At 32.5% G+C, this 23,908-nt stretch overlaps 1 protein-coding gene across 3 annotated transcripts; it reads right to left on the reverse strand.

The window, feature by feature from the left end:
* On the reverse strand, positions 1–23,112 carry LOC145328564 (uncharacterized). Of its 3 annotated transcripts, none has more exons than XM_080172305.1 (28): positions 22,982–23,112; positions 22,102–22,209; positions 21,559–21,651; positions 20,879–20,962; positions 20,618–20,734; positions 20,166–20,247; positions 19,604–19,661; positions 19,158–19,253; positions 18,665–18,744; positions 17,764–17,900; positions 14,797–14,909; positions 14,213–14,271; positions 13,698–13,860; positions 13,227–13,310; positions 12,789–12,910; positions 11,960–12,081; positions 11,623–11,823; positions 11,026–11,521; positions 10,069–10,214; positions 9,650–9,725; positions 9,011–9,122; positions 8,458–8,645; positions 8,152–8,256; positions 5,671–5,742; positions 3,621–3,823; positions 2,538–3,507; positions 666–1,718; positions 1–155 (listed from the first exon to the last, which is right to left on the reverse strand). In XM_080172305.1, exons 1-27 carry the CDS (start codon positions 23,000–23,002, stop codon positions 1,627–1,629), a joined length of 4,200 nt encoding a protein of 1,399 aa, XP_080028431.1. In that variant the 5' UTR covers positions 23,003–23,112; the 3' UTR covers positions 1–155; positions 666–1,626. The 3 variants fall into 3 exon arrangements, with proteins under 3 accessions (XP_080028431.1, XP_080028429.1, XP_080028430.1); XM_080172303.1 differs by having other exon boundaries at positions 11,948–12,081; XM_080172304.1 differs by having other exon boundaries at positions 632–1,718; positions 11,948–12,081.
* Between the last annotated feature and the right edge of the window lie 796 nt (positions 23,113–23,908).

Raw genomic sequence — 23,908 nt, forward strand, 5'->3', positions numbered from 1 at the left:
ACTTTGTCCGTAGGTCTGAGTGTTGCTACACGGAACATCCTTCTTACCTGTTATCAAAATATTTTTTATGACAACTGACTATCTGTCCAATATCTTACTTTAATACATCAACATTTTTTGTATTGCTTTGCTTAGTATTTATGTATGTGATCACCCTTGTATATATTGTGTTTATTTGTTTCTGCTACGCTTCTTGTGAACGTTTTGTCCTTTTTCTATTAAAGTGGCAGCAATTGACTAAATAAACCATAATAATTTGGCTGATTATTAAAAAATCATCAATTTAACTTAATTCGTTCCTAGATATTTGGGATTTTTATAGAAGCCTATATTATAAATTAAAAATAGAGCCAACTTTTGAAAAAAGAATCCTATTTAAAAATGAAACAAACATAAAAATGTAAACAAAATATCAGATGAATGAGATCAAACAAAATAATAATAAGACTTTTAAAAGTCAAGTAAATTAACTGTTTTTCAAGTCTTAAATTTGAATCTTCTTAAATGCATAAAAATTAAGAATTTGTCTCTAATTTTACTAAAATAAAATGAAAAAAAGTCCAAGCCTTAACATGAAAAAAAAATCTTTAGTTTTTAATATAATTAAGACCTTTTTCGTAATACCGACGACGTGATCCAAAAAATTCGTATTGAAACAAAAAAACGTTAAAACAATGCATATAAAAATGTAATAAAACAGCTAAATCACTTTCATATTAATAAAAAAAAACTCAGGTTATACAATAAAACGGTTAGTAAGGATTCAACAAACAAACAACAAAAATATATTCATTAATAAAAATAAATCTAAGCCCAAACGAAATGATTTTGTACCATTAAAAAATACACAGAGAAAATGTTATAAATGGCGGGATTGACAACAAGCTAAAATAAATTCAACTATAAATCAGAAAGCAGGTCAGCTGATAATGCAAAAAGAACTTTGCAATTAAAAAAGACAAGTAGATAATGATAAATATATCTTATTGTTCATTTCCCTATTGCTTAAGTTCTCCATTAATTTATTTTTCTAATGCAAAATCTGCAAGTTTCTGATAAATATACATAAAAGTTAAGGTCAGCAGAATTTTGCCAATCAAAATTTGCAGCTGCTTTGTTTCTTTTCTAAAAAAACTCGTCCTTGCTTTAAGCAATCGACGATGAAAGCGGGCGGAATCATTCTTTTCTTTGGCCTCCAAGGTTCGGCGGTAGTTGTGGGCCGCCGAGCAGACCCGCCATGTTAAACATTGAGGCGGTTGAGCTGGGCGGGAAAGAGCCAGCGCCGCTGCGGGCTAACAGGTCCTGTCACAGTTTATTACATAATAAAGTCTGAAGGTAAAGATCTCTAGAAATTTTGATCCTAATTGAAAGTACAGATGCCATGTGATAGGTTTAGGCTACTTTCCTGACCTCCCACGCCCTATCCTTGAGGCTTGGGGTGAAGCAACCAATTAATTTTACAGCAGTTATAATTTAAAAGAGGTAAACAAAAATAGCATTTAATCCGATATCATTCAGTTATAATATTGTTTTTGAGATTTCTAACGTCTACACAGTTTGTATCAATATTAATTTCAAAATTTCAATTGTTGTGTTATTAATCCTATAAGAGTTAAGCATACTGATTTAAGGTGATAAAATAGACTTGTGAATATGTAATCCCTGATAAGCTTGATACATCTGCAGTTCTGTGGCTGAACTCAGACTTCCTCCTCCACCTACAATTCAAAAGATTATTTAGTACAAATTGTCTTGTACCACAGTAGTTAGGTAAAAACTTATTTTGATTGTTATTTTTATCATTCTATAATTTATTCATTATTGGTTTTTTCTTGAAAATAATTCTTTGATTGTAATAACAAAATTTTCTCTTTATTAAAAATCATAGAAAATAATATTCATTTGATTTTAAATAATCCAATTTTGTTGCTTTTATTTAATTTATAGAAATAGCAAGCTTTATTGCTTGATTACACTTAACTTATAAAACATATTAAAAAGTATATTGAAAAACTTACAATAATGCTAATCAATCAATCAAAAAAAACTTTCCTGAGGGGCGTCGTAGCTCAGTGGTAACGCACTGAGTTACGGTGATGAGAGTTCGAGTTCAAGTCCCCATGTGGCAACTCGAATTCTCAGTTAAACATATTCACACAACTTCCCCTGGTTGTGTAAGAAGGGGATTATTGAGTAAGTTTGGATACTCAATAGTCAAGTACATGATATCAGTACTACCCTTATCCCAAGCTCCTCTGTGGAGAGCGTCATTCATTACGGTGACTTAATTTGGGACACCTGCCATACTCGGCGAGGGTGAGGTAATAAAGAGTAGCTCCCTTGAGACAGCGGGTCAAGGCATAATGTACTTTGGCGTGGAGCTTGATAGCCCCAGTGGCTATACAAAAGTGTCTCGTCCTTCTCCATGACTACTTAGGTCCAAACACTAAGAAACTATGGCTACACACACACACACACACAAAAACTTTCCTACAATAGTATGTAAATCATCATTGACATGATAAAATTTTTTTTACCTATAGAAACCGGCACCATAGAAAGACCAGAACTTCCTCCAAAGGTACCACCTCCAGCAGCCGCGAGAGCAGCTAAACTGCTGCTAGAGCCACCGGCAGCAGCTAAAGCCGCTAAACTACTACTTGAACTGCTACCAGTCAGCGAAGCCAAACTAGAAGCAGCCGCAGCCGAGCTGCTACTCGAACTTGGTATCCCACCAGCCATTAATGCAGCTAGCTGAGAACTGCTCAAACCACTGCTAGCTGCTAAAGCGGCTAAGCTACTTGAACTGCTGCCACCCATTGCTGCCATTGCGGCCGCTAGACTAGAACTGCTGCCTGACACAGGTACAGATGAGCTGGGGAAGCCGCTGAAGCCGCCCGCTAAGGACGGATGCAGACCCAGTGATGCAGCTGCGGCCAGAGCCGCGCTGTTTTGATGATTAGCAGCGGCCGCGGCAGCGCTACTTAAACTATTGCTGCCAGCGCTGGCACCGGGTGAACTAAATGACAGAGCATTAATTAAACTCGCCGTAGAAGCTGTGGAGCTGAGACTTAATCCACCAGACCTGCTATCACCGCCGCCAAAAAGTCCCGGGAAAGACAAAGCACTGCTGGCTGAATTATTACCAGCAGCAGCAAATGATAACTGATTATACATTGCACTATTGCTTGCAGATGATCTATTGTTGCTCGACATCAAACTAGATGCGGATGTTGTAACCGCTGGAGGTAGCGGAAAGCCGCCTAAAGCGGCAGCTGCAGCGTACGGATTGTAAGCCGCTGCCGCAGCTAACTGTTGGCTGTATTGCAGCATTGCATAATATTGTGACATTAACGGGTCCATTCCTGAGCTACGCTGTCCGCTCGAGGAGCCGCCTAGGGCAGCCGCCATAGCTGCATAGGATGCTGCAGCTGATGAGCTGCTGCTGCTTGAAGAACCAGAGCCGCCAGCCATTGCCGCCGCTGCTTTGGGGTTCATCATTAAGGCCTGAAAAGTAAAATAATATATAAAATAAACCTTTTTAAAAATGTGATTCAGAAAGTTAAACCTCAAATCTCGTTTATTTCAATGTTGAAAAAAAAATATAAATTTATCTATACCTGTAAGTAGGCTGCGTTAGCCGAAGCGGCTGAGGTAGACGCTGATGCAGCTGCCGACAACTGTTGATATTGTTGCTGGAGGGCGGCAGCTGCTGCCGACGGGGAGCTGCGCATAGAATTGGTGGCTGGACTGCTGCGGGGAGAATATGAGGAGGGTTGTGAGGTGGCCAGGGCGTGCACTGGGGTACTGTTGCGGCTCACACCTTTACACAAATAAATATTAGTAATCTTTATATAAAAGTAACAGGTTTACATTGTAAGTAGGTATTTAATATTTATCCTATCATGTAAAAAGTAAAGTAATTTGTCTGTAGCTTAAGATTTTGATAACTGATAAACTGATTAGAGTTCATCATTTCAGGAAAGCTTAACATAGGTCCCAAGATGGTTTCAGGCAATTTTATTTTTAGATTTAAGTCTTAGGATGGTTTATATGCTATTTTCCCACCCCATCTTACCCATTAGAAAACAGAACCACTAGATGCTAGGGGCGCAGACTCTAGTAATTAATATCGCAATTGGGGCAACTTGCTTGTCAAAAAGATTGAAATATAGTAAGAATTACAACATCAAACAGAAGCGAAGCACAAACAAATCTCATTTTGAAAAAGGACAGTGATTTAAAGAGCAGATGTTCAGTAGTCATAGATCCCAGGGAGTAAGGGAGGGGACAATGGGCAGTTAATTCAATTTTAAAGTTGTGACCCTTTAAGGTTGGAAACCCAGATATTTCCAGATAAAACAAGTATTTGCAATATAGCAACCTTTAGTGGAAATTTTTGACTTTTTGAATTGTTTCTAATTCGAAATGCACCATCCTTAAACTGATGCTATACTATAAGCCTTTAATTCTAGAGATCAAAACCCTTGTTTACAGTTCATTTCCATAATTATTATTATCTAAACTTCGGAAAATTAAGGAAACATACGATTTTACTTTTACAACATCTTTTACCCAAATTTTTTTATTGTATTTATTAAAAAGCTTAGACATGAAAAAGCCTTTAAATAATTATATTACAAAACTTACTAAAACAATTACCATCCTACAGAACTTTTAACTCAAGTTATTTCATTTAACGAAATAAAAATGAGATACCTTGCGTCAAAATTTCATACTACATAAATAAAATAGTTGAGAACATAAGTAGAAGTACATCTTAATTTTAAAGATCTTAAGGATTCAGTAACATATCTTAGGATAACTGGTAGCTGCGCTCCTAGCATCCAGGACAGAAAAATTAAATAACACCATCTTGAGATTTTAATGATAAACAAACCTTGAACAACTCAGGACTTCGTGAATTTCCTTAAAATTTTGAAATTAATCGGATCATTAATTACAGAAATATTAAGCTGAAGACAAAAAACTTTTGCCTTTACATTAAATTAATAAGAAACATCTAACATGTCTAAAGTAACGAAAAGAGCTAACCGTTACGGACGTACAAATGTGCGGGACCTAATTATAGGAAGGCTTTGCTCATAATAACTAATAATCTTAATACAATTTCTTTCTACAACGCACTAATCGGAATGAATTTACATTAAACAAGAATTAGATATAAAAAATGTAATGATTCAATTTACAAAATAATTTTCAAAATCAAAATATTTTGTCTGCTTGTTATTGTTTATCTTTTTGTTGACGCGCTAGTTTGCCGCGAGATTATGCATGATTTTGCGTGACGTCATTCATAATTGGTCCCCAAGATTGGTTAGAAACTGCTAAAATCTTGCATGTTCCCTTTAAGCCAGTCCCCAAAGTCTGAGACTCCTAAAAATTGAATATTCGATCCATTGTCCCCTTCCTTACTCCCTGCATAGATCCAGATTAAAATGTATGATTGACTGACCAAGTTAATCTATAGTGGATCCTCATTGGTTTTGGAATATTTAAAAAAAATAAAACTTGAATAGCATTCCAGAAAATCACATTTCTCCCATCGCGTAACTTACTGAGGGACGGACAGACAAACACGATGAAGCAGAGAGTAACTTTGCTATTAAAAATATTACTGATCATATTGTTTTGTGATGATTGTCTAACCTGGAGAATTACTGGAACTATGCTGTGGTTGCCAGTTAGAATTTGATGAACTTCCTCTCTTTTGTGGAGAACCTATAAAAATATAAGGTAAATAGATAGAAAGATCATTGTTACAGATAGACAGACATATTAGACTTAGGTTATACTTAAGAAATTTTTCTCTTTGTTAGAAAACATAGAAAGTTGACTAATCTAAATAGAATACAGATACAAAATTAGGTAAAAAACTGCCCTAGTTGAAAAAAAGCATCAACTTCTTTTTATAGAATGACAGACCATTTAAGAATTATTTGGAAAACTTTGAAGTAAGATTTTGACTACTATGATTATTACTATTACTAGTAATACTATCTAATATCTATATTACCTGAACCTTGAAGTGAACTAAGTTTCTGACTGCTATGATTATTACTATTACTAGTAATACTATCTATATTACCTGGACCTTGAATTGAACTAAGTTTCTGACTGCTATGACTATTACTATTACTAGTAATACTATCTATATTACCTGGACCTTGAAGTGAACTAAGTTTCTGACTGCTATTACTAGTAATACTATCTACAGTATGACCCTCGTAAAAGTATCTTTTAGGGTATACAGCCCTTATTTCTTAATGTATCATAAAAAATAGCATATGTCCTTGTTCTCTGTACATTTCCACACAAATATATATAAAAACTTTAATTTTCCCTCTATTAACACCGGAGATTTTTAGAGCTAAAGTTTTGAAAAAGTGACTGAGAAAAAGAATTTTTTTTTGTTTCCCATTATTTTTGGATGGTTATATTATGTCTTTCTGGAAACTGAAGAATGATAAACAAAGAAAAACGAGTTAACTAATTATTTCTTTTTTATTTCACCAAAAAATTTAAATTTTTAATGGCAAAAAATACTATTGAATGAATTGATTATTTGCAAATTTCAGGATATTTACTTACCCTTATTCATGAAAAGGATTAATTATGACAGTTGCTCCGCCCCCTTTTTTGACATCTCAATCACTTAATAGGGGGTTAATTAAGCTTTTTAGACTAAAAAATCATTATAATGTAATTTTATTTTCCTTATAACTTTTTTGTTATTAAAGGGATAGTTTCACGAAGTGCATTTAAAAAAAAAAATAGTGAACTGTAAGTTTTTTCTATTTTAAATGACGTAGTAGTGCATAATATAAAGTTATTGATTAAAATTAAAAGATTTGACCAGGGATTTTCCTTAAAAAATGAGTTTTTCATTTTTATTTTCAACTTCGTTGCATGTTATATATGAGAAAATTTTTTTGTCATAAATACAACTTTAGATAGCATTTACTAGTTAATAGAACTTCAAACTTTTTATACAACAAAATACACAGAACAACAAAGAATGACCAATAAAATACTTAGTATAGTACTTAAAGTAGTGATCTTTTTATATGTCTTAGTAAAATATATTAGGCATTGGATATATATGATTGTGATAAAGAATTTTAACATTGACCTGACCGAACATTTTTTATTTGACAATATCTAAAAAAGTTAGTGATTTGCAACATAAATTACATGAGAATATATATATATATATGTTGTATGGTTATTTGGTATTTCCGCGTGAGATAATGTGTATATTGTAAGTAAACCGAACGGTTTTGTTTATTTTTTTTAAAGAATCTATAGAAAACCTGTCCTATAATGAACCGGACGTTATTTTTTATGTTTTTTAAGTAACTTGTCCCAAGGGGAACCCCTGTTCAATTTTTTTATAACTCTTGTGAAATATGTTGAAAAAGATTCTCTAAAAATGGTGTTTTGGCTATACATATTTGGAAAAAAATAGACCATTCTCATGTAATTTATGTGGCAAATCACTATAACTTTTTTAGATATTGTCAAATAAAAAAAGTTTGGTCTGGTCAATGTTAAAAATTCTTTAACATACAATCATATCTATCCAATGCCTAATATATTCTACTAAGACATATAAAAGTTCACTACTCTAAGTACCTTAACTCTTTAAATACACTTCGTAGAACTATCCCTTTAGGATTATGAAACAAAAACAATTTTCCTGCTATATTCATAAAGATTTATTTGGTTTTTTAATCTAAAACAATTTTTCCTCATAAGTAAGTTTTTCAAAATATCATTACACTAAAAAGACTCAAAAAATATGTGTAAAAAAATGCTTTTAACTCAAGATCTAAATTTTTTATTTCATTTTTGTATAAAGTTTCTGATAGTAACAAAAATAATAGAATTTCTATCTTAATTTTGCAAAAAAAGTCGTTTTATGTCAAAATTAACTTTTTGCTCAGTCACTTTTTCAAAACTTTAGCTCTAAAAATCTCCAGTGTTAATATAGGTAAAATTTATTTTTTTATATATGCTTGTGTGGAAATGTACAGAGAACACGAATATATGCTATTTTTGATGATACATTAAGAAATAAGGGCTGTATACCCTAAAAGATACTTTTTCGAGGGTCATACTGTATATTACCTGGACCTTGAAGTGAACTAAGTTTCTGACTGCTATGATTATTACTATTACTGGAACTATTGCTGCTAATACCGATGAGGGCTTCAGCAGAGAAATTTTTGGCACCTTAAATTAAAACAAAAGTTAGTATAAGTAATATCTATAAAAGTTTAAGGGCATAAAATATTATTTAATTATAAATGTTTTCATTAAAGGAATTATACCTTTACATTTACAAGGTAGGTACATTTTTAAAATAAAAGATAAGCTTTAATTAAAACACTAAATGTTTTTTTATAGAATTTTCGAAATATCTTTATTTAGTACCTGAAGGTGTAGAAGTCCTACTAGATGACGAGTTCATCCTGAGATCAATTCCATTATCCATGGAGATGGCTGCTCCGCTGCTTGATGATGTAGTTGTCCTAGTTGAGCCAGCATGTGATAGCCTGGCTGTGCTGGGTGAGGTGAGAGGCGGCGGAGTTCCTGTGCTTGACAGGTTACTTAAGCTTGATCTAAATACAAACAAGATTAGTTTCAATATAAAAATATGCCTTTGTAAAGAAACAAAATTTAGTCTTTTCATATTTAAAGGAAGAATTACATATCATATATCGACGGCAAATCAAATTATATTAGTGTAAGACATAAAATTTTAAAACTCTGCTCTATTAGATAATGATATATTTAAAAATTTCATTCTTTTATTAACTCCTTAATAAAGCCTCCTTTTCCACCCCCCCCCCCCCTATTCTTTTTTTTTAAATCTATCTATCAAATATCAATAGGTACCTATTGTTCTATTTATAAGCCAGAGATAACTATTTTTCAACATTTCTTTTCATTTATTTTTATGCCGTGTGTGTTAATGATTTTTTACCTATGATGTGGAGAAACAGTTCTATACTCCATACATCCAGAGCTCAGGTCCAGAACTTGATTTGGATGTATTTGAACATTCCCACTGGATTGGTTCGTAGACTGCTGGCCTCCTACAAATGTTTTATATTATTGGATACACTGAGTCTTAACAAGTAGCGCAACTGTTCATCGTAGGGGTGGTGATGGGTTCGAATCTCAATCCAAACCGCGGCATAACGACTTTAATGTACCTACTGCTGCTATGTCAGGTAGATACAAAAAATAGTAAGAGTAAGGGAGAATGACACAGCCCAAAACAGGGTCAACTCATTACCAATCTCAGTTTGAACTTCCAGACAAAGGTCGTGTAATCAATAGGTTGGTTGTCTGCAATAGCTGGGGTGTTAGTGCCTTGGGACCAACTATTAAAGTCTGACTTGACACTGTTATAACCGTCACCAGAGGTATAAACTAAGAAAAAATCTCATAGAAAATAAAAAAATCATTTTAAATATTTTCATTTGTACTTGTTTGAGGATTCAAGGAAGACTGTTAATATTTTTTCCTCTAATTTAATGATTGCAAGAAAAATTGTTCATTTTAAAAAAGTATAAATTTTAACCTTGTAGTTTTCAAAATTATTTAAACTTGATATTACCTGAACCTAAACCACTGGACCCATTATTGGCAGGTCCTAGCCCACTTCCAAGAGTTCTCAAGGCATATTCTTTCACCTAGCACACAATTTATGTTAAAATATAATTCATACAATATTTGTCTACAACCCTTTTTAAATGTATACTAAAATTAAAAAGAAACATAAAAACAAAAGGTTTTTTTAAAGAAAGTTAGAAATTTGTTTTATGTATTACAGCTAATACTTCTCTATTCTTGAAACACATTGAAAATAAGAGAAGAGATGAACGTGTTCGTACTAACTATAACTATACCTTACCTGATCTAACCTTCTTTTAAGTAATAATCAAACAAGCTTCAACTTACTTTCATTTCATTTTAATTAAGGGGAAGGCCCTTTGAGGAAATACGTCAGATCATCATAATTAAAGCATTGCATACCTTATCCAAATCTGACTTAGGACTGCCATAGATGGTGGATGTCTGTAGGAATTGGCACGGATTCTGTAATAGTCTGGGTGGCTTCACTGTGTCTGGTGGTGGTTTGTTCACTTTGTTCTTCTCTTTACCAAGTTTATTTGCGGAATCTGAAAATAATTTTGTTTAAAAGCAGTAAAACTTACAACTTAAACATAAGTAATTTTTATACAAAAAAAACTTCTTGAATACCATGTAGTTTTCATAGCAAGGTCTAGGACATTACTAACATTTTATGATAATTTAAATAAACTTTAATTGTAATCATGTAATGTAAATTGTAATAGTTAAAACAATCACAAGAAAGAATTGTAAAAAGAATTTCCAAACAAAAATAAAGGGAACTATCCACGAACGAGAGCAAGTGATTCTAAGCACCTTCCAGCATTGATCCATAGTATTTTTTTAGTGAATATAATATGTTTATGTTAAATACTTGGTTTAGCGACTAAAAAGTTAGGTTTCAACATTGTTTTCTATGAAATAAACTTTGAAATATAAAGCATATTTTGTTGCAATATCAACAAACGCTTTGTTGAGTTCAAAGGACAAAATAAAATAACACGGCAGAAAAGCATCAAATGCTGTAAATTGCAAAAGTACATTAATTGAACTGTTTACAAAATTACAAGTTACCAACCCTATTTTCAAATATACATTTTTAATCATAATAATATAATTTTACATTAAGCTTTTAAACAACAGTTTGAACTCATCAAAACATTTGATGACATTGCAACAAATAATGCTTAACATTTCATATAAAACCATGGTGAAACCTAACTTTTTAGTCGATTACCCAAATATTAAACATAAACTTAGTATATTCACTAAATAAAATACTATGGATCAATGCTGGAAGGTGCTTAGAATCACTTGCTCTCGTTCGTGGATAGTCCCCTTTCAGTAGGTAAATCATACCTGAATCTTTTTTATCCAAACGATGAGAAGAAAGGGGGGAAGGAGCATCCTTTTTACTTGAAACTGATAAAGGCGACTGTAAAGCAGTCGGCGGCGGGGTAGATCCATGACTGCTTCCACTTGAACCACCAGCAGCTACGCTGCTACTGCTTCCTTGCAGCAATTTCAGCTGCTGTTCATAATATTTTAACAGGTTATAACCTTCTTGGCTTGTAGCAGAGTTACCAGTGAGGCCGCTCAGTAGCGGAGACATTAATGAAAATTGCTGCAACAACGCACTTGCCGTTATACCGCCATCGGCGGTTGACCCACCGCCTAAACCGCCCATTCCAGCCATCGCAACCGCTGCAGCCGCCAAGCTGTTATTAATAGCTGCTGATGGTGATGTTGAGGGTGTGGCAGGCAGGGGTTGGACTATGCCAGGTGCCCCGCCAGAATCTGTAAGCCTTTGACGTTTTGACCCGGGACTAAGGAATTCTTGGGTTCTAGATTTGTCCTAAAATAAGAACTTATATTTTTACCATCCTTTAAACATTCATAACGTCTATCCATGTAAAATTTTAACATTTTGAATGAGAAAAAAAATCAAATACAAACCTTTGAGTATCTACTAGCAATCTTAGCGAGGTTCTGAAGGGCTGAGCCCGTGGTGGGATCATCCAATACCCCACCCACACCAGCAGCCCCTACCCCTGCCGGGTCGAGGGATCCGCCTAGACCCGGCAGGATTAGTTTACTGAGATCAAGGCTGGCGTTGGCTGCCAGGTGGCCAGGCAAACCAGGATCTGGCGAACTTTCCTGAAAATAAAAACATTGTATCAATAATTCGTTTCTTTAACATCTTTAGTATGACATATAAAACTGATTTAAATGATAAAGCCATATTAATATTTATGATTTCACCTGTGATTGATGACATTACCTTTTTGTTTACCTTTGGTTCTGTGAGTAGCTGTAATGGCTTAATTCCAAGATATTGTTTGGTCGCCAGTTTTGGCTTCGAGGATTCAATATTGTTCTCCCCCTTTCCATCCTTCTCGTCCTTGTTATTCAAGTCTAAATAAAAAGATTGGATAAAATTTTCTTTTTTGGATGTGCTTTGAATAGGTAATTAACACTAAATGAGCAAACTGCATTAAACCTAAAATTGAATACATACTCAAATTTATTTTCTAAGTTTAGATTATATTTATATCATAGCAAGAAAATGAACCAAAATTCTTTCCTGTTGTGCCAACCATAACTTAGGTAGGTACCTCGAATGAAAATAAAAAACTTAATTTCACTTCTTTTTTATAGGTAACAACAATGGAGATTTATTCTTCCTTTCCACAAAATCTACCAACTACAAAAGGTATCAAAATGAAGGTTAAACTGGATTATAATTGGTAAAAGACATTTGATTATAATTGGTTAGAATAACCCGCGACGTACATAAGGTGCCGGGTTTGAGTCTGAAACACATCGCGTCATACCATAGACGTTAAAAATGAAACCCAATGCTTCTATCTCTGGCACATAAAACTAATAGTGAGAGTAAAGAGAATGCCTTGGTCCGCAAACAGGCGCAACACTTTACCATGCACAGTTAGGACTTTCAGACAAAGGTCGTGCAATCAAAGAGTTGGTTGTCTGATTAAATTGTTTGATAATATAATCATGAACATCCTTAAGCATAATTTGGTTCAGAGATACACCGAAGAAGATCTAGTGGTGTATCCAGTCCTCTATGGGCTATCCGAGACTGTGATAGGTTGTTATACCTGATTTAATGGCATCAGGATCAGGTTTGCCATCGGTCAGCTGAAGGCCGCTGTTCTCATCCAAAGTTATCTCCGGCTTTCTATCAGTTCCTCCTCCTGATTTGTCTGGTGGTGTTTTATCTCCTGTCGCATAGAAAACTATAGACAAATGTACAAGTAGAAAGAAAGGTGAGAAGTGACAATAATAAAAAGGTTTAGGTACCTACCAAGAACAAGAACTAATCTATTATTCTAATTGAAGGTGCTAGTATAGGTTTTTGTTTCTTATAATTGTATAAATTAAATGTAGTCCTACTTAATTCTGAAAACTTTTCATATAAACAAATGAATTTACTACCCAAGAAGTTTCAAATGTTGAAAGTTATAACTACTTAGGTATATTAGAAAAAGTCAAAGGACAAAAAAAGGTATCTTAAATGTTCCATGATTTTCTATTTCCCTGATATTGAATCTTCACCGTCCGAAGATTTTCTATTGTTTGTACTTTTCTTCATCATATGGCGCTCATATGGCAATAGGTACCTAAAATAATATTAAGTCTCATAACATTATTCTTTAAATTTTTCCATTGATTTGAAATTGGTAGGTAGGTAATATTGTGTAAAAAATCACCCCATTATGTAGAATGAAATTATTGATTGAAAAGGTTGGACACTAAACAATTTTAATTCAATAAAAATACCCAAAGTTTTGAGCTAACAAAGAGAAAAAGAAAATTAAAGAGAGTTGATTGGTGATCATCGCTTGTTATGTTATTTTTATTAAAGTAATAATTTGCTTAATAAAAATTAAGAATTAAACATATTATATTACAAGCTTTGAGCTACTATTTAAAAAAATTAAGTACAAATAAAGTAAATTTTCAACAACTTAATAGCATTGAATAATTGGAAAGTTTATTGAACTAACCTTTCATAATGCCTTCTAGTGTGGGTTGCCGATGCTCCCGCCGAATTACCGCTGTTAGCGGGTCCTTCCAGTTGGTCAAAGACAGCCTTCCATGATTTGTTGGCCATACAGCTGTCATATCCTCCCTGGTCCAGTACCAGGTTGTACAGCGAATACAGGTCAACTAGAAAATAATATAATTTCTTTTATTTCTATATTAGATGTATGTAACAGGGATAGAAAAATCCCCCCTTCCCCAATAAAAAAAAACTTTCTTTTCCCTTTTTCTTTTAAAAAACTAAAATGAATATTATTATCGACTGAACCCTCCACCATTTTCCACCCGTAATTGTCCATAAAGACCTGTAGTGACGAAACCACTATTTCTAAATACCAGATTATTTTCTGGTAAAGTGATTAACAGCTAAAAATGTCCCATATATAAACAGAAAAATTAGTTAGGTATATAATTTCAATGGACAAAAGTTTTTAAAAAAAAAGTTAGCCGAGCTACCAGGATTTTAGTTATCACTTACTTTGTTTTAATCCTATCATTGGTGGTTTTTCTATAGCCGTGCCTCTTTCATCCATAAACCTATATTAAAATCAACATTTAACATGTTTAATATTGCTAAAAAATCTGTTAATAGAAATAAAATTATTCCTGATATTATGAAGTAGGTAGTTACTATTTTATTAAATATAAAAACCTTTTAATAAATTGCATTAACTACACTTGAGGTGAACTAGAACTAAAGCAAACATACACATGCGAGTATTTGAGCAAAGAACATGAAAAATCAATACAGCTTTTGTGTTTGAACTTTTAACCTTCAGTTTGGTTAAACAAAGTTAGTTATTTGTGAACAAAACTTGGTGCTTTCCCAATTAGTGTTCATCGAGTAGTTCAGACCCCCCCCCCCCCCAATACGCTGGTTGTTTGGGTTTTCTATGCCTAACCCCTGCATTAAACTTAAAAATACCCTTCCCCCTAATATGAAATCCACTTCAGAACATGGCACTTTGAGGAAAAACCCAATAATGCCTTAATCTATATCAGAACCTTGGTCTAATAAATAAACCAACAACAAGGAAGAATTTGTTCATAACAAACATTTACCTTGTAAGATTAATAAGAAATTCAGTTTCTTGTGGTGAACTTGAGGCCGCCAGAGTTGCCAGAATTTCTTCTTGTTTCCGCCTGTCTCGGTAGCTATCTCTACCGTTGCTAACCTATAAAACATTTCATCTTTATTTATGCCCTTAGTTTTACTTTTTATCTAAGTGAAAGTATACAGCATGACCCTCAAAAAAGTATTTTTAAGCATCTGCAGCCCTTATTTCTCAATGAATTATTAAAAAATGCATATGTCCTTGTTCTCCATAGTATTCCACGTAAGTAGATATAAAAATATTTTTTTTACCTCCATTAACACCGGAGATTTTTAGAGCTAAAGTTTTGAAAAAGTGACTGAGAAAAAGAATTTTTTTTGTTTCTCTTATTTTTTGGATGGTTATATTATGTTTTTCTGGCAACTGAATAATGAGACACAAAGAAAAACAAGTTAACTAATTATTTCTTTTTTTATTCCACCAAAAAATATAAATTTTTAATGGCAAAAAATACTACTGAATGAATTGATTATTTGCAAATTTTAGGTTATTTATTAACCCTTATTTATAGAAAAGGATTAATTATGACAGTTGCTCCGCCTACTTTTCTGACATTTCAATTATTTAATAGGGGGTAAATTAAGCTTTTTAGACTAAAAAATCATTATGTTTATTTTTATTTTCTTTATAACTTTTTTGTTATTAAAGTTAGGATTGTGAAACAAAAACAATTTTCCTGCTATATTCATAGAGATTTATTTGGGTTTTTAATCTTAAACAATTTTGCCTAATAAGTAAGTTTTTCAAAATATCATTAAACTAAAAAGACTAAAAAAATATGTGTAAAAAAATGCTTTTTACTCAAAAACTAAATTTTTCATTTCATTTTTGTATAAAGTTTCTGCTAGTAACAAAAATAAAAGGATTTCTAGCTTAATTTTGCTAAAAAAGTCGTTTCATGTTAAAAGTTACTTTTTCCTCAGTCACTTTTTCAAAACTTTAGCACTAAAAATCTCCGGTGTTAATGGAGGTAAAAAAAATATTTTTATATCTACTTACGTGGAATACTATAGAGAACAAGGACATATGCATTTTTTAATAATTCATTGAGAAATAAGGGCTGCAGATGCTTAAAAATACTTTTTTGAGGGTCATGCTGTATAATAAACAAGGATGACAACATCCATCAGTAGCGAAGCAAAAATTATGAATAGGCAAACGGACAGAGTAAAAGAACAAATGTTAAGTTGACAATAGAGAGAAAGTAAGTGATAAATAAACAAGGATGACAACATCCATAAGTAGCGAAGCACAAAAATGATGTATAAGAATTTAAAGATTAGTTGTCAAAAACATGTATATTGGGGAAAAAATCACAAAACCTTTTCAACATTTGTTTTTAATTTTTTAATACTTATATATCAGTACTAAGACTAACAGACTGACGGTCAAAGTAAATTACATACTGAATGCTCAAAACAACGGGAAATAAAATTTTGATATTTTTAACAAAAAAAGTTTTGAAATCAGACCATAAACACCAAAGGTATGGATAACAAGGATGACAACATCCATAAGTAGCGAAGCATAAACAATTAAATAAGAATTTAGATATTAGTTGACAAAAGCATGCATATTAGGAAAAAATTACGAAACCTTTTCAACATTTGTTAATTTCTTAATATATATTTATATTTCAGTACTATGACTAACAGACTGACGGTCAAAGTAAATTACATACTGGATGCTCAAAACAACGGGAAATTTAATTTTGATATTTATAACTACAAAAATTAAAAAAAAGGACCATAAACACCAAAGATATGAAGAAAAATGTGAAAAATATAAAGATAGCCAAAAACCTGCAAAAAGGCAGTCTGACCGCCATTGATGTGTTCTTGAAACGAAAGGAAATTTAATCTTGATATCTATAACTGAAAAACTTTGGAAATTGGGCCATAAACACCAAAGGTATGGAGAAAAATGTGAAAAATAAAAAATAGCCTAAAACCTGCTTAAAGGCAGTCTGACCGTCATAGTTGTTTTCTTGAAACGACAGGAAATTTAATTTTGATTCTATAAGTGAAAAAATTTTGGAAATCGTACCATAAACACCAAAGATATGGAGAAAAATGTGAAAAATACAAAAATAGCCTAAAACCTGCTAAAAAGCGGTCCTATCGACATTGATGTTTTTTAGTTAATTGTGCTCCTTGATAATGGGAATGTTGCCAAAAAATTTCAGCCTTTTATCTTTTATAGGAGCCGAGAAAATCACGTTTCCCCCAAACTAAGACGGACATACGGACAGACGGACAGACGGACAGACGGACATTTCAAATTATAGAGTAGCTTCGCTACTAAAAATGTGAAAAATACAAAATTAGCCTAAAACCTGCTTAAAGGCAGTCTGACCGTCATAGTTGTTTCTTAAAACGACAGGAAATTTTATTTTGATATCTAATATTGAAAAAATTTTGGAAATTGGACCATAAACACCAAAGATATGGAGAAAAATGTGAAAAATACAAAAATAGCCTAAAACCTGCTATAAAGCGGTCCGACCGCATTTGATGTTTTATAGTTAATTGGGCTCCTTAATAATGGGAATGTTGTCAAAAAATTTCAGCCTTTTATCTTTAATAGGAGCCGAGAAAATCACGTTTACCCCAAACTAAGACATACGGACAGACGGACATTTCAAATTATAGAGTAGCTTCGCTACTAATAAAAAAATACTGAAAGTAAATTTACCAAAATTTTAGCTGTCTATCTTAAATAACTAAAATCTAATACCTATCAAAACAAAATTGCTTTCCTTGTCAATCTTTATACGAGAACATTATAGTAATCAACTATCCAAATCAATTAACGAATTTAAAGTATTAACATATCATATGTTTGATAAATATCCGATTGGCTGAGATAAGCTTAATATTGGATACTATTACTGCACTACTGGTATTAAGATTACCTTATCACAATTATTGGCAGACTGGTCAGTATTAGGATCACTGTCTGGAGGGCTCATACTATCCTCCTCCTGATTATTATTACTGGTGCTAGTACGGGCAGTCAACTTTTTTCTGGGTCGTCCCTTCATTTTTGGTGCTAGAAAAAAATATCACAATCAGATTTTGATAAATACAATTTAAAATAAGATAAGAAAATATACGTCTCTTTGTGATTTAGTAAAAACAATCTACCAAAAAAAAAATTTTTTTACAATAATTATAAATAACCGCTATTTTTTACATTATTCCCAATAAAACAGGGCTTAGGTAGGTATATTCTGAACAAGATTCATTTTTTTGCTGCAATTTTTTGAAAAAATTTTCCCCTCCTAGTTTTTTCCAGCAAGGAAGGGGAAAAAATGGAAAAATATTTCTAGAACTCTTTATTCTATTCATATTATCCCTTCTCTCACATATACTTTTATTTTTTTCACTAAGGAGGGGAGAAACATGAAAAAAAAATGTTTTCATTTCTCCTAATTTTACTTTTTTTCACCCCAACCACGTAATTTTTATCCCCCCCCCCCCCCTTTAGCAGGGTCAATTTTTCAGAATATACACCCCTGCAATAAAATGAAAGTAATATTATATTTACTCCTTTTAAAAAGTTATTAGCTTGTTGTTGCTGCGTTAATTATGGTGTAATTATGGCAGGAATAAGGTATAACCCACAAGCGAATTAAATATAAAATAATATTTGGGGGGCAAATGGAGAGGTCGTCAATTTTACGATGTGTTGCCCCCCAACGACAGCTATAGGTTTCGTGATTTTTTTCCGAATTAATTTCGTTATTGGTATAAGCTGTAATTATGGATAACAAGTTCCCAATTTGTTGATGAACTACAAAATAAAAATATTACCTAGATGATTTGACAACTGTGGATGTTCTTCTAGCTCAGGATAATCAAAAATTTCTTTTGCAAACATTATCGAAGTATTCCTGAAAAATATAATTATAATAATATTGCTTTATGACAAAAATGTAAAATATATGTCAGTAATAGGATGTATGTCCGCCTATAGCTTAAGATCTCGATAACCGCTGAATTGACATATCTCCTTTACAGCGAAGCTTCTTATAAGTCCAGGGAAGGGAGACTACCTCTACCCACTGCCAAGAAAAATCGTTCCCGAAAGAATTTTTTTATATGCTTTTTATTACTAAAACTATATAATAGGTATGAAAAGTGTTTGGTCGATCCCATCCCCCCTCTATCAATTGTTCAATGACCGCATTATTAAAGTGTTGTATGGGCTAAAGTAAAGCTTATTAATAATAGAAAATTTACCCTATGAAAAGTCCTCAGGGGTCATATTTAAATTATTAAATTCGAATGACATACGCTTGAATACCTGGTATAAGCAGTAAAGCCTCCTAAAGCCGTTATCAGATTATTCTTCATCCATTCATCTTCGACTCCTTCTAATCGCTTTAACAAGGCTCGGTACCTGTGCAGAAAGATTTAATTGTCAATTTTCAAGTGTATTAAAGAAAAAGCAGGACATGCTAAATGTATAATATGCAATGTTCAATCGGACAGCCCATAATTCTAGGTAATATTTGAAAAAATAAAAAGCAATTTTTGTTCTTTTTTACTTCATTTAAAATAACAATAACAACATAAATCTACATATATAAATATAATACAAAGTTGATATGTTTGTCTATATGACTGTGGCTCAAGATAAAAAAAAACCACCCCACCATCTCTTAATAGTACCTAGTGGTTAAAAAAAAAAAAAAAATACGGAATTCCTCCCATCATCTCTAAAGGGTGAAGCACTAGTTCTTATTGTACCTGTAGTAGTTAGATGCAGAAAGTATGAGTATGCCCTTCTCTTCTATATCATTATCACCTAAAATAAATAGTATATATTATTAATATGATAATATTTCTGGAAAAACCTAATTGCAATTTCAAACTATTCGTTCTATTTCAGTTAGTTCAAGTTGTGTTGGACAAATAAAACCAATCCAGAAAAAATGTACATAGGGCAGAGTCTACCAAAATATTTGGGGAAAAAATCTACATACCAATATATCTATAATACAAAGTAGAATAATGATGTCTGTCTGTCCGTCCGTCTGTCCCTTAAGATCTCGGTAACTTCTGAATTGATCGGATTCTACTCTTCATGGTATATACCTATTGGTTATGTGGTGGTTTTAAGCTATTTAATTTCTTGGGGGGTGGGACACCCCCAACCCCCCACAAAAACAAAAAAATCCCCATCCACCATTTTTTTTGTTTATGGGAAAGTTCACATAAAACTACTGGCAGCACCAGTAGTACTTAATTAAAAAGTATAGGCTAGGGGCGAAGCCGCTAGTGTAAATAATAATCAACAATATTTTCATACCTAAATCTTCTCTTGCTTGATCAACCTCTGAGAGGTCAAGCTTTGTTTTATCACTAGTAAGGTCTGGCTGCTCGGGACAATCCTAAAATTAAATTTATTATTTCTTGGATCTTACACCTGTCTGATTATCAACCTAAATTGATGAAATCTTTTTGCCTGTCATAATAATCCAAGAATATTCAATATCCATTATCTAAAAGATATTTTTAAAATAATAAAGGCTATAATTTCTATCCATTAGTATTCAAATTCGGGTATTATTTTTTCTTTTATTATATGACAAGAAGTGTTATATCCTGCTGGCTATTTTAAAATATAATCTGAAAGGGATTAGTGAAAAAATGTAAGTATTTTTATGTATATAAAATACTAATCCATTAGTACTTGTGAGTTCAATTAAATAGGAATTTAAGTTGACAAGTTTGAAATGTTAAACATATTTAAAATGTTACCCTAGCTGCGACGCTCTTAGCGCCTCTCTCCCAGTTAAGGTTATATGCGGGAACAACCCAGTCAAGGAGGCCCACCACGCGTAGCACAGCTTTCTCGGCCACTGCAACCATTTCATCCTATAATAAAGGCGGTATAAAAAGCCTTTCGAGCTTTGTGTTGTAAGGTTTTGAATTCGATTCTGGACTAAACAGAGTCATACTAATGTTTAAGACCCAACTACTTCTTTGTACGGAACGAGATGCTAAATTAAAAAAAATTACCTCTCCATGATGGGGTAACCTTCCCTCAGATGTGAACTCTGGCAGAAAGTAAAGACGGATGGAGCACATCTTTTGTCCAGTTGACTAAAATAAACAACATCAGAATTGTCTTTAATGGCATTATGTCAACAAAATAATGAATCTTAAGTGGATCGAGATATGTAATTACATGTATTTAATTAGTAGTAAATCAAGAATTAAAGGGGGGGGGCGAAAGTGACACTTTTTGAAACCAAAACTAAAAGTCAAAGGAACTCTACTAAAAAAAGAGTTACAGGTCTGACATTTTGCATGGCAGTTGCTTTAAAGGGGTACAATATGGAACTGTGAAGAAACGGCGGCGCAACCGCCGAAAACCGCCGAGAAAAGGCAAAAAAAATTTCGGCGGGAAACGGCGGTTTTCGGCGGTTGCGCCGCCGTTTCTTCACAGTTCCATATTGTACCCCTATAAAGCAACTGCCATGCAAAATCTCAGACCTGTAACTCTTTTTTTAGTTGAGTTCCTTTGTTGACTTTTAGTTTTGGTTTCAAAAAGTGTCACTTTCGCCCCCCCCCTTAAATACAATGTTGTATAACTTTAAACGGCAAAACTAAGTGACATATTTTTCAAAAAATGTTTTTTACAATAAATAAGCGGAATTTTTACTTTGTTTGGAGCACCTAAAATATTCTAGTGTTACCTTGTCGTCCCAGAGTAGCTGAACCTCTGCAACACTGACCATATCTGATTCTCCCCATATCCGGACAAACAGAAACTGTCCAATTCCCAACACCTTAAAACAACGGAAAATAAAAATAAACAAAACTTAATACAATTTAACTTTCAAAAACTATTCTATTCAAGTTTATCTCTTACAAAAAAAGGGCGATATTCAATATAAAGGAAACAGTATAGGTTAAAGCAAAAGATGAACAAAATACAAAATGGTTGGACTATATGATTTGGGCATTTAAAGAAGGCTTCGTATATGCAATGAGATTGTTTTATTTAGATAATTAACTACTTTAACAAACCCTGAATGTCCAGCCCAAAGGGCAAATGGACGGAACATAAAGTTACAATTATGCAACACCTTCGTTTCTGTAATTTTTTTATTAAAAAAAAGTACTTTACAGCAAGAAAACTCCATAATATAAATCAAACTTTAGAAGGTTTCCTGTATTTTAACATCGAAGAGTTTTTAGTAGAAAAAAAGGATGAAAATGTTTTTTATTCATCTTACCTTCCATTTCTGAACATTTGGATTTGGTCCACCCAGAGTTGTGATAGAATACTTGAGTCCTTTGTAGAATGTGTAGGCCGCGTGGTGACCACATTCGGACCCTACCCACTGCAAAAATATCATATTTGAAAAAAGACCTTATGTAATCACAGTTTCTTAAGAACATTGCTTAAATTTACCCTGATATACAAAGTAGTAAGTTGGTTTTTATTATTACTCTGTAGCTTAATATTTTTATAATCACTGAACTTATGGTTACTCTATTTTTATTTAAGCTTTACGTTGGTTATGTGATAGTTTTTGCCTATTTTGTTAACAAATTTTAGTCTTGGGATGGTTTAAAGCTATTTTTGGTACCTAGATTACAGATTCTCTATATTCTTAGGACGTATCCGCTCAAATATCTTTTAATACCATCCCGGTCGAATTTTCACAAACTTTTCATAGTACAAACCCATTCAAATTTACTTCTATGTATTAAAAAAACAGTATAAATGGTTAATTTCATAGCTATAAATATCTTTAATGATTGAAAATCCAAAGTACCAAACAAGGAGGAAAAAATCCACACAAATATAATTCTACCGGAAAACGTCCAAGAATTAAATTTGAAGGTTAATGGCGAAAAATTCTAATAATGAGCAAAAACGTCTTTAAATATCTATCGTAACTCTTAAGTTTTGAAAGACTTTTAATGAAATAAAATAAAATTTAAATGATAGTACATCAAGGAAATGCATAATCCCGTAAGAAAATATTACATAATTAAATTAGCAAATTTCAATCTTAAAAACGGGTGAATTTTTCACATATATATACCATAAAAAGCCGTAAAATGAGTTTTTTTCTTTTCATTAGTATATTTCAACTTAAAAATTACCTCTAATTCATTAATTTCCATTATTTTATTTATATTTTAGTGTCATTGTTATTGTTTATAAGTTTGTGTATACATCTATCCACGGAGTACATATACGCAAAGAACAACAAGACTGCAGGAAAAAGGAAATTTTTCGCATTTTTACGTCATATTTTTTTAAATCTCAAAAAGACAGCTCATTGTAAATATTTAAAAATTTGATTCATTGCAATAAAAGCACAAAATGAAAAGTTTCTGATGAAATAAAAAATTATAATAATTAGTAAGCTAGCTTTTAAATTCAATCTTGTTACAGAAAAAATACTGGCCCCTCGAGACGTGATTGGACGATACAATCCAGTGTACACTCAACACAAATATTCATTCGTGGATTTTTAACCAATTAGAACTCCCGCATTTTCTACAAACACCAATCATATGTGGCTATCAGGAAGTAAGGGGATATATTTTTAGTATTATACAAATATCCAAAATCATATAAACACGATCTCTCAGTGTTAGGCTTCAAAACTTTGGGTACTTCTATATGATCTTGATTGCCTGGTTCAATCTAGCAATGTTGATACTCTACAACTAATAGTATTGATTTACAGATGGAAATCTTTGTTGGGGATATATATTAACATTTATCGCAAATGTCATACCCCTTGATCCCTGATGGGTAGCAAAAATCGAATTAATATAACTAATTAAGGATTAAAAGCTAGCTTTAAAATGATTAAAGTAAGCTAGCGATTTTTATTTTTTGATGTTTTAATATCGAATCATTTACTTTAAAATCAAGGGATCTTGAGAAAAAAGGTAATGGGCGATAGATTGATATACATCCCCAAATGAGGCAAACAAGATTATCTTTTTTTGTAAATTAAAATGATACATTTACAAGTTTAGAAACTAAAAATTTGAAACTAACCAATCAAAATTCAA

Source organism: Acartia tonsa, chromosome 9 (genome assembly GCF_053477335.1).
Source record: "Acartia tonsa isolate MP-2025a chromosome 9, ASM5347733v1, whole genome shotgun sequence".
In the NCBI taxonomy this organism is placed as follows: domain Eukaryota; kingdom Metazoa; phylum Arthropoda; class Copepoda; order Calanoida; family Acartiidae; genus Acartia; species Acartia tonsa.

What these genes read in the sequence shown, in the direction of transcription:
- LOC145328564 (XM_080172303.1), bottom strand. Translation starts at nt 23,002, where the DNA reads ATGGAAATTAATGAATTAGAG. An exon ending in CAAATGTTCAGAAATGGAAG is followed by an intron (nt 21,652 to 22,101) that starts GTAAGATGAATA and finishes CGTTGTTTTAAG; the next exon opens with GTGTTGGGAATTGGACAGTT. An exon ending in ACAGTTGTCAAATCATCTAG is followed by an intron (nt 17,901 to 18,664) that starts GTAATATTTTTA and finishes ATTTTTTTCTAG; the next exon opens with CACCAAAAATGAAGGGACGA.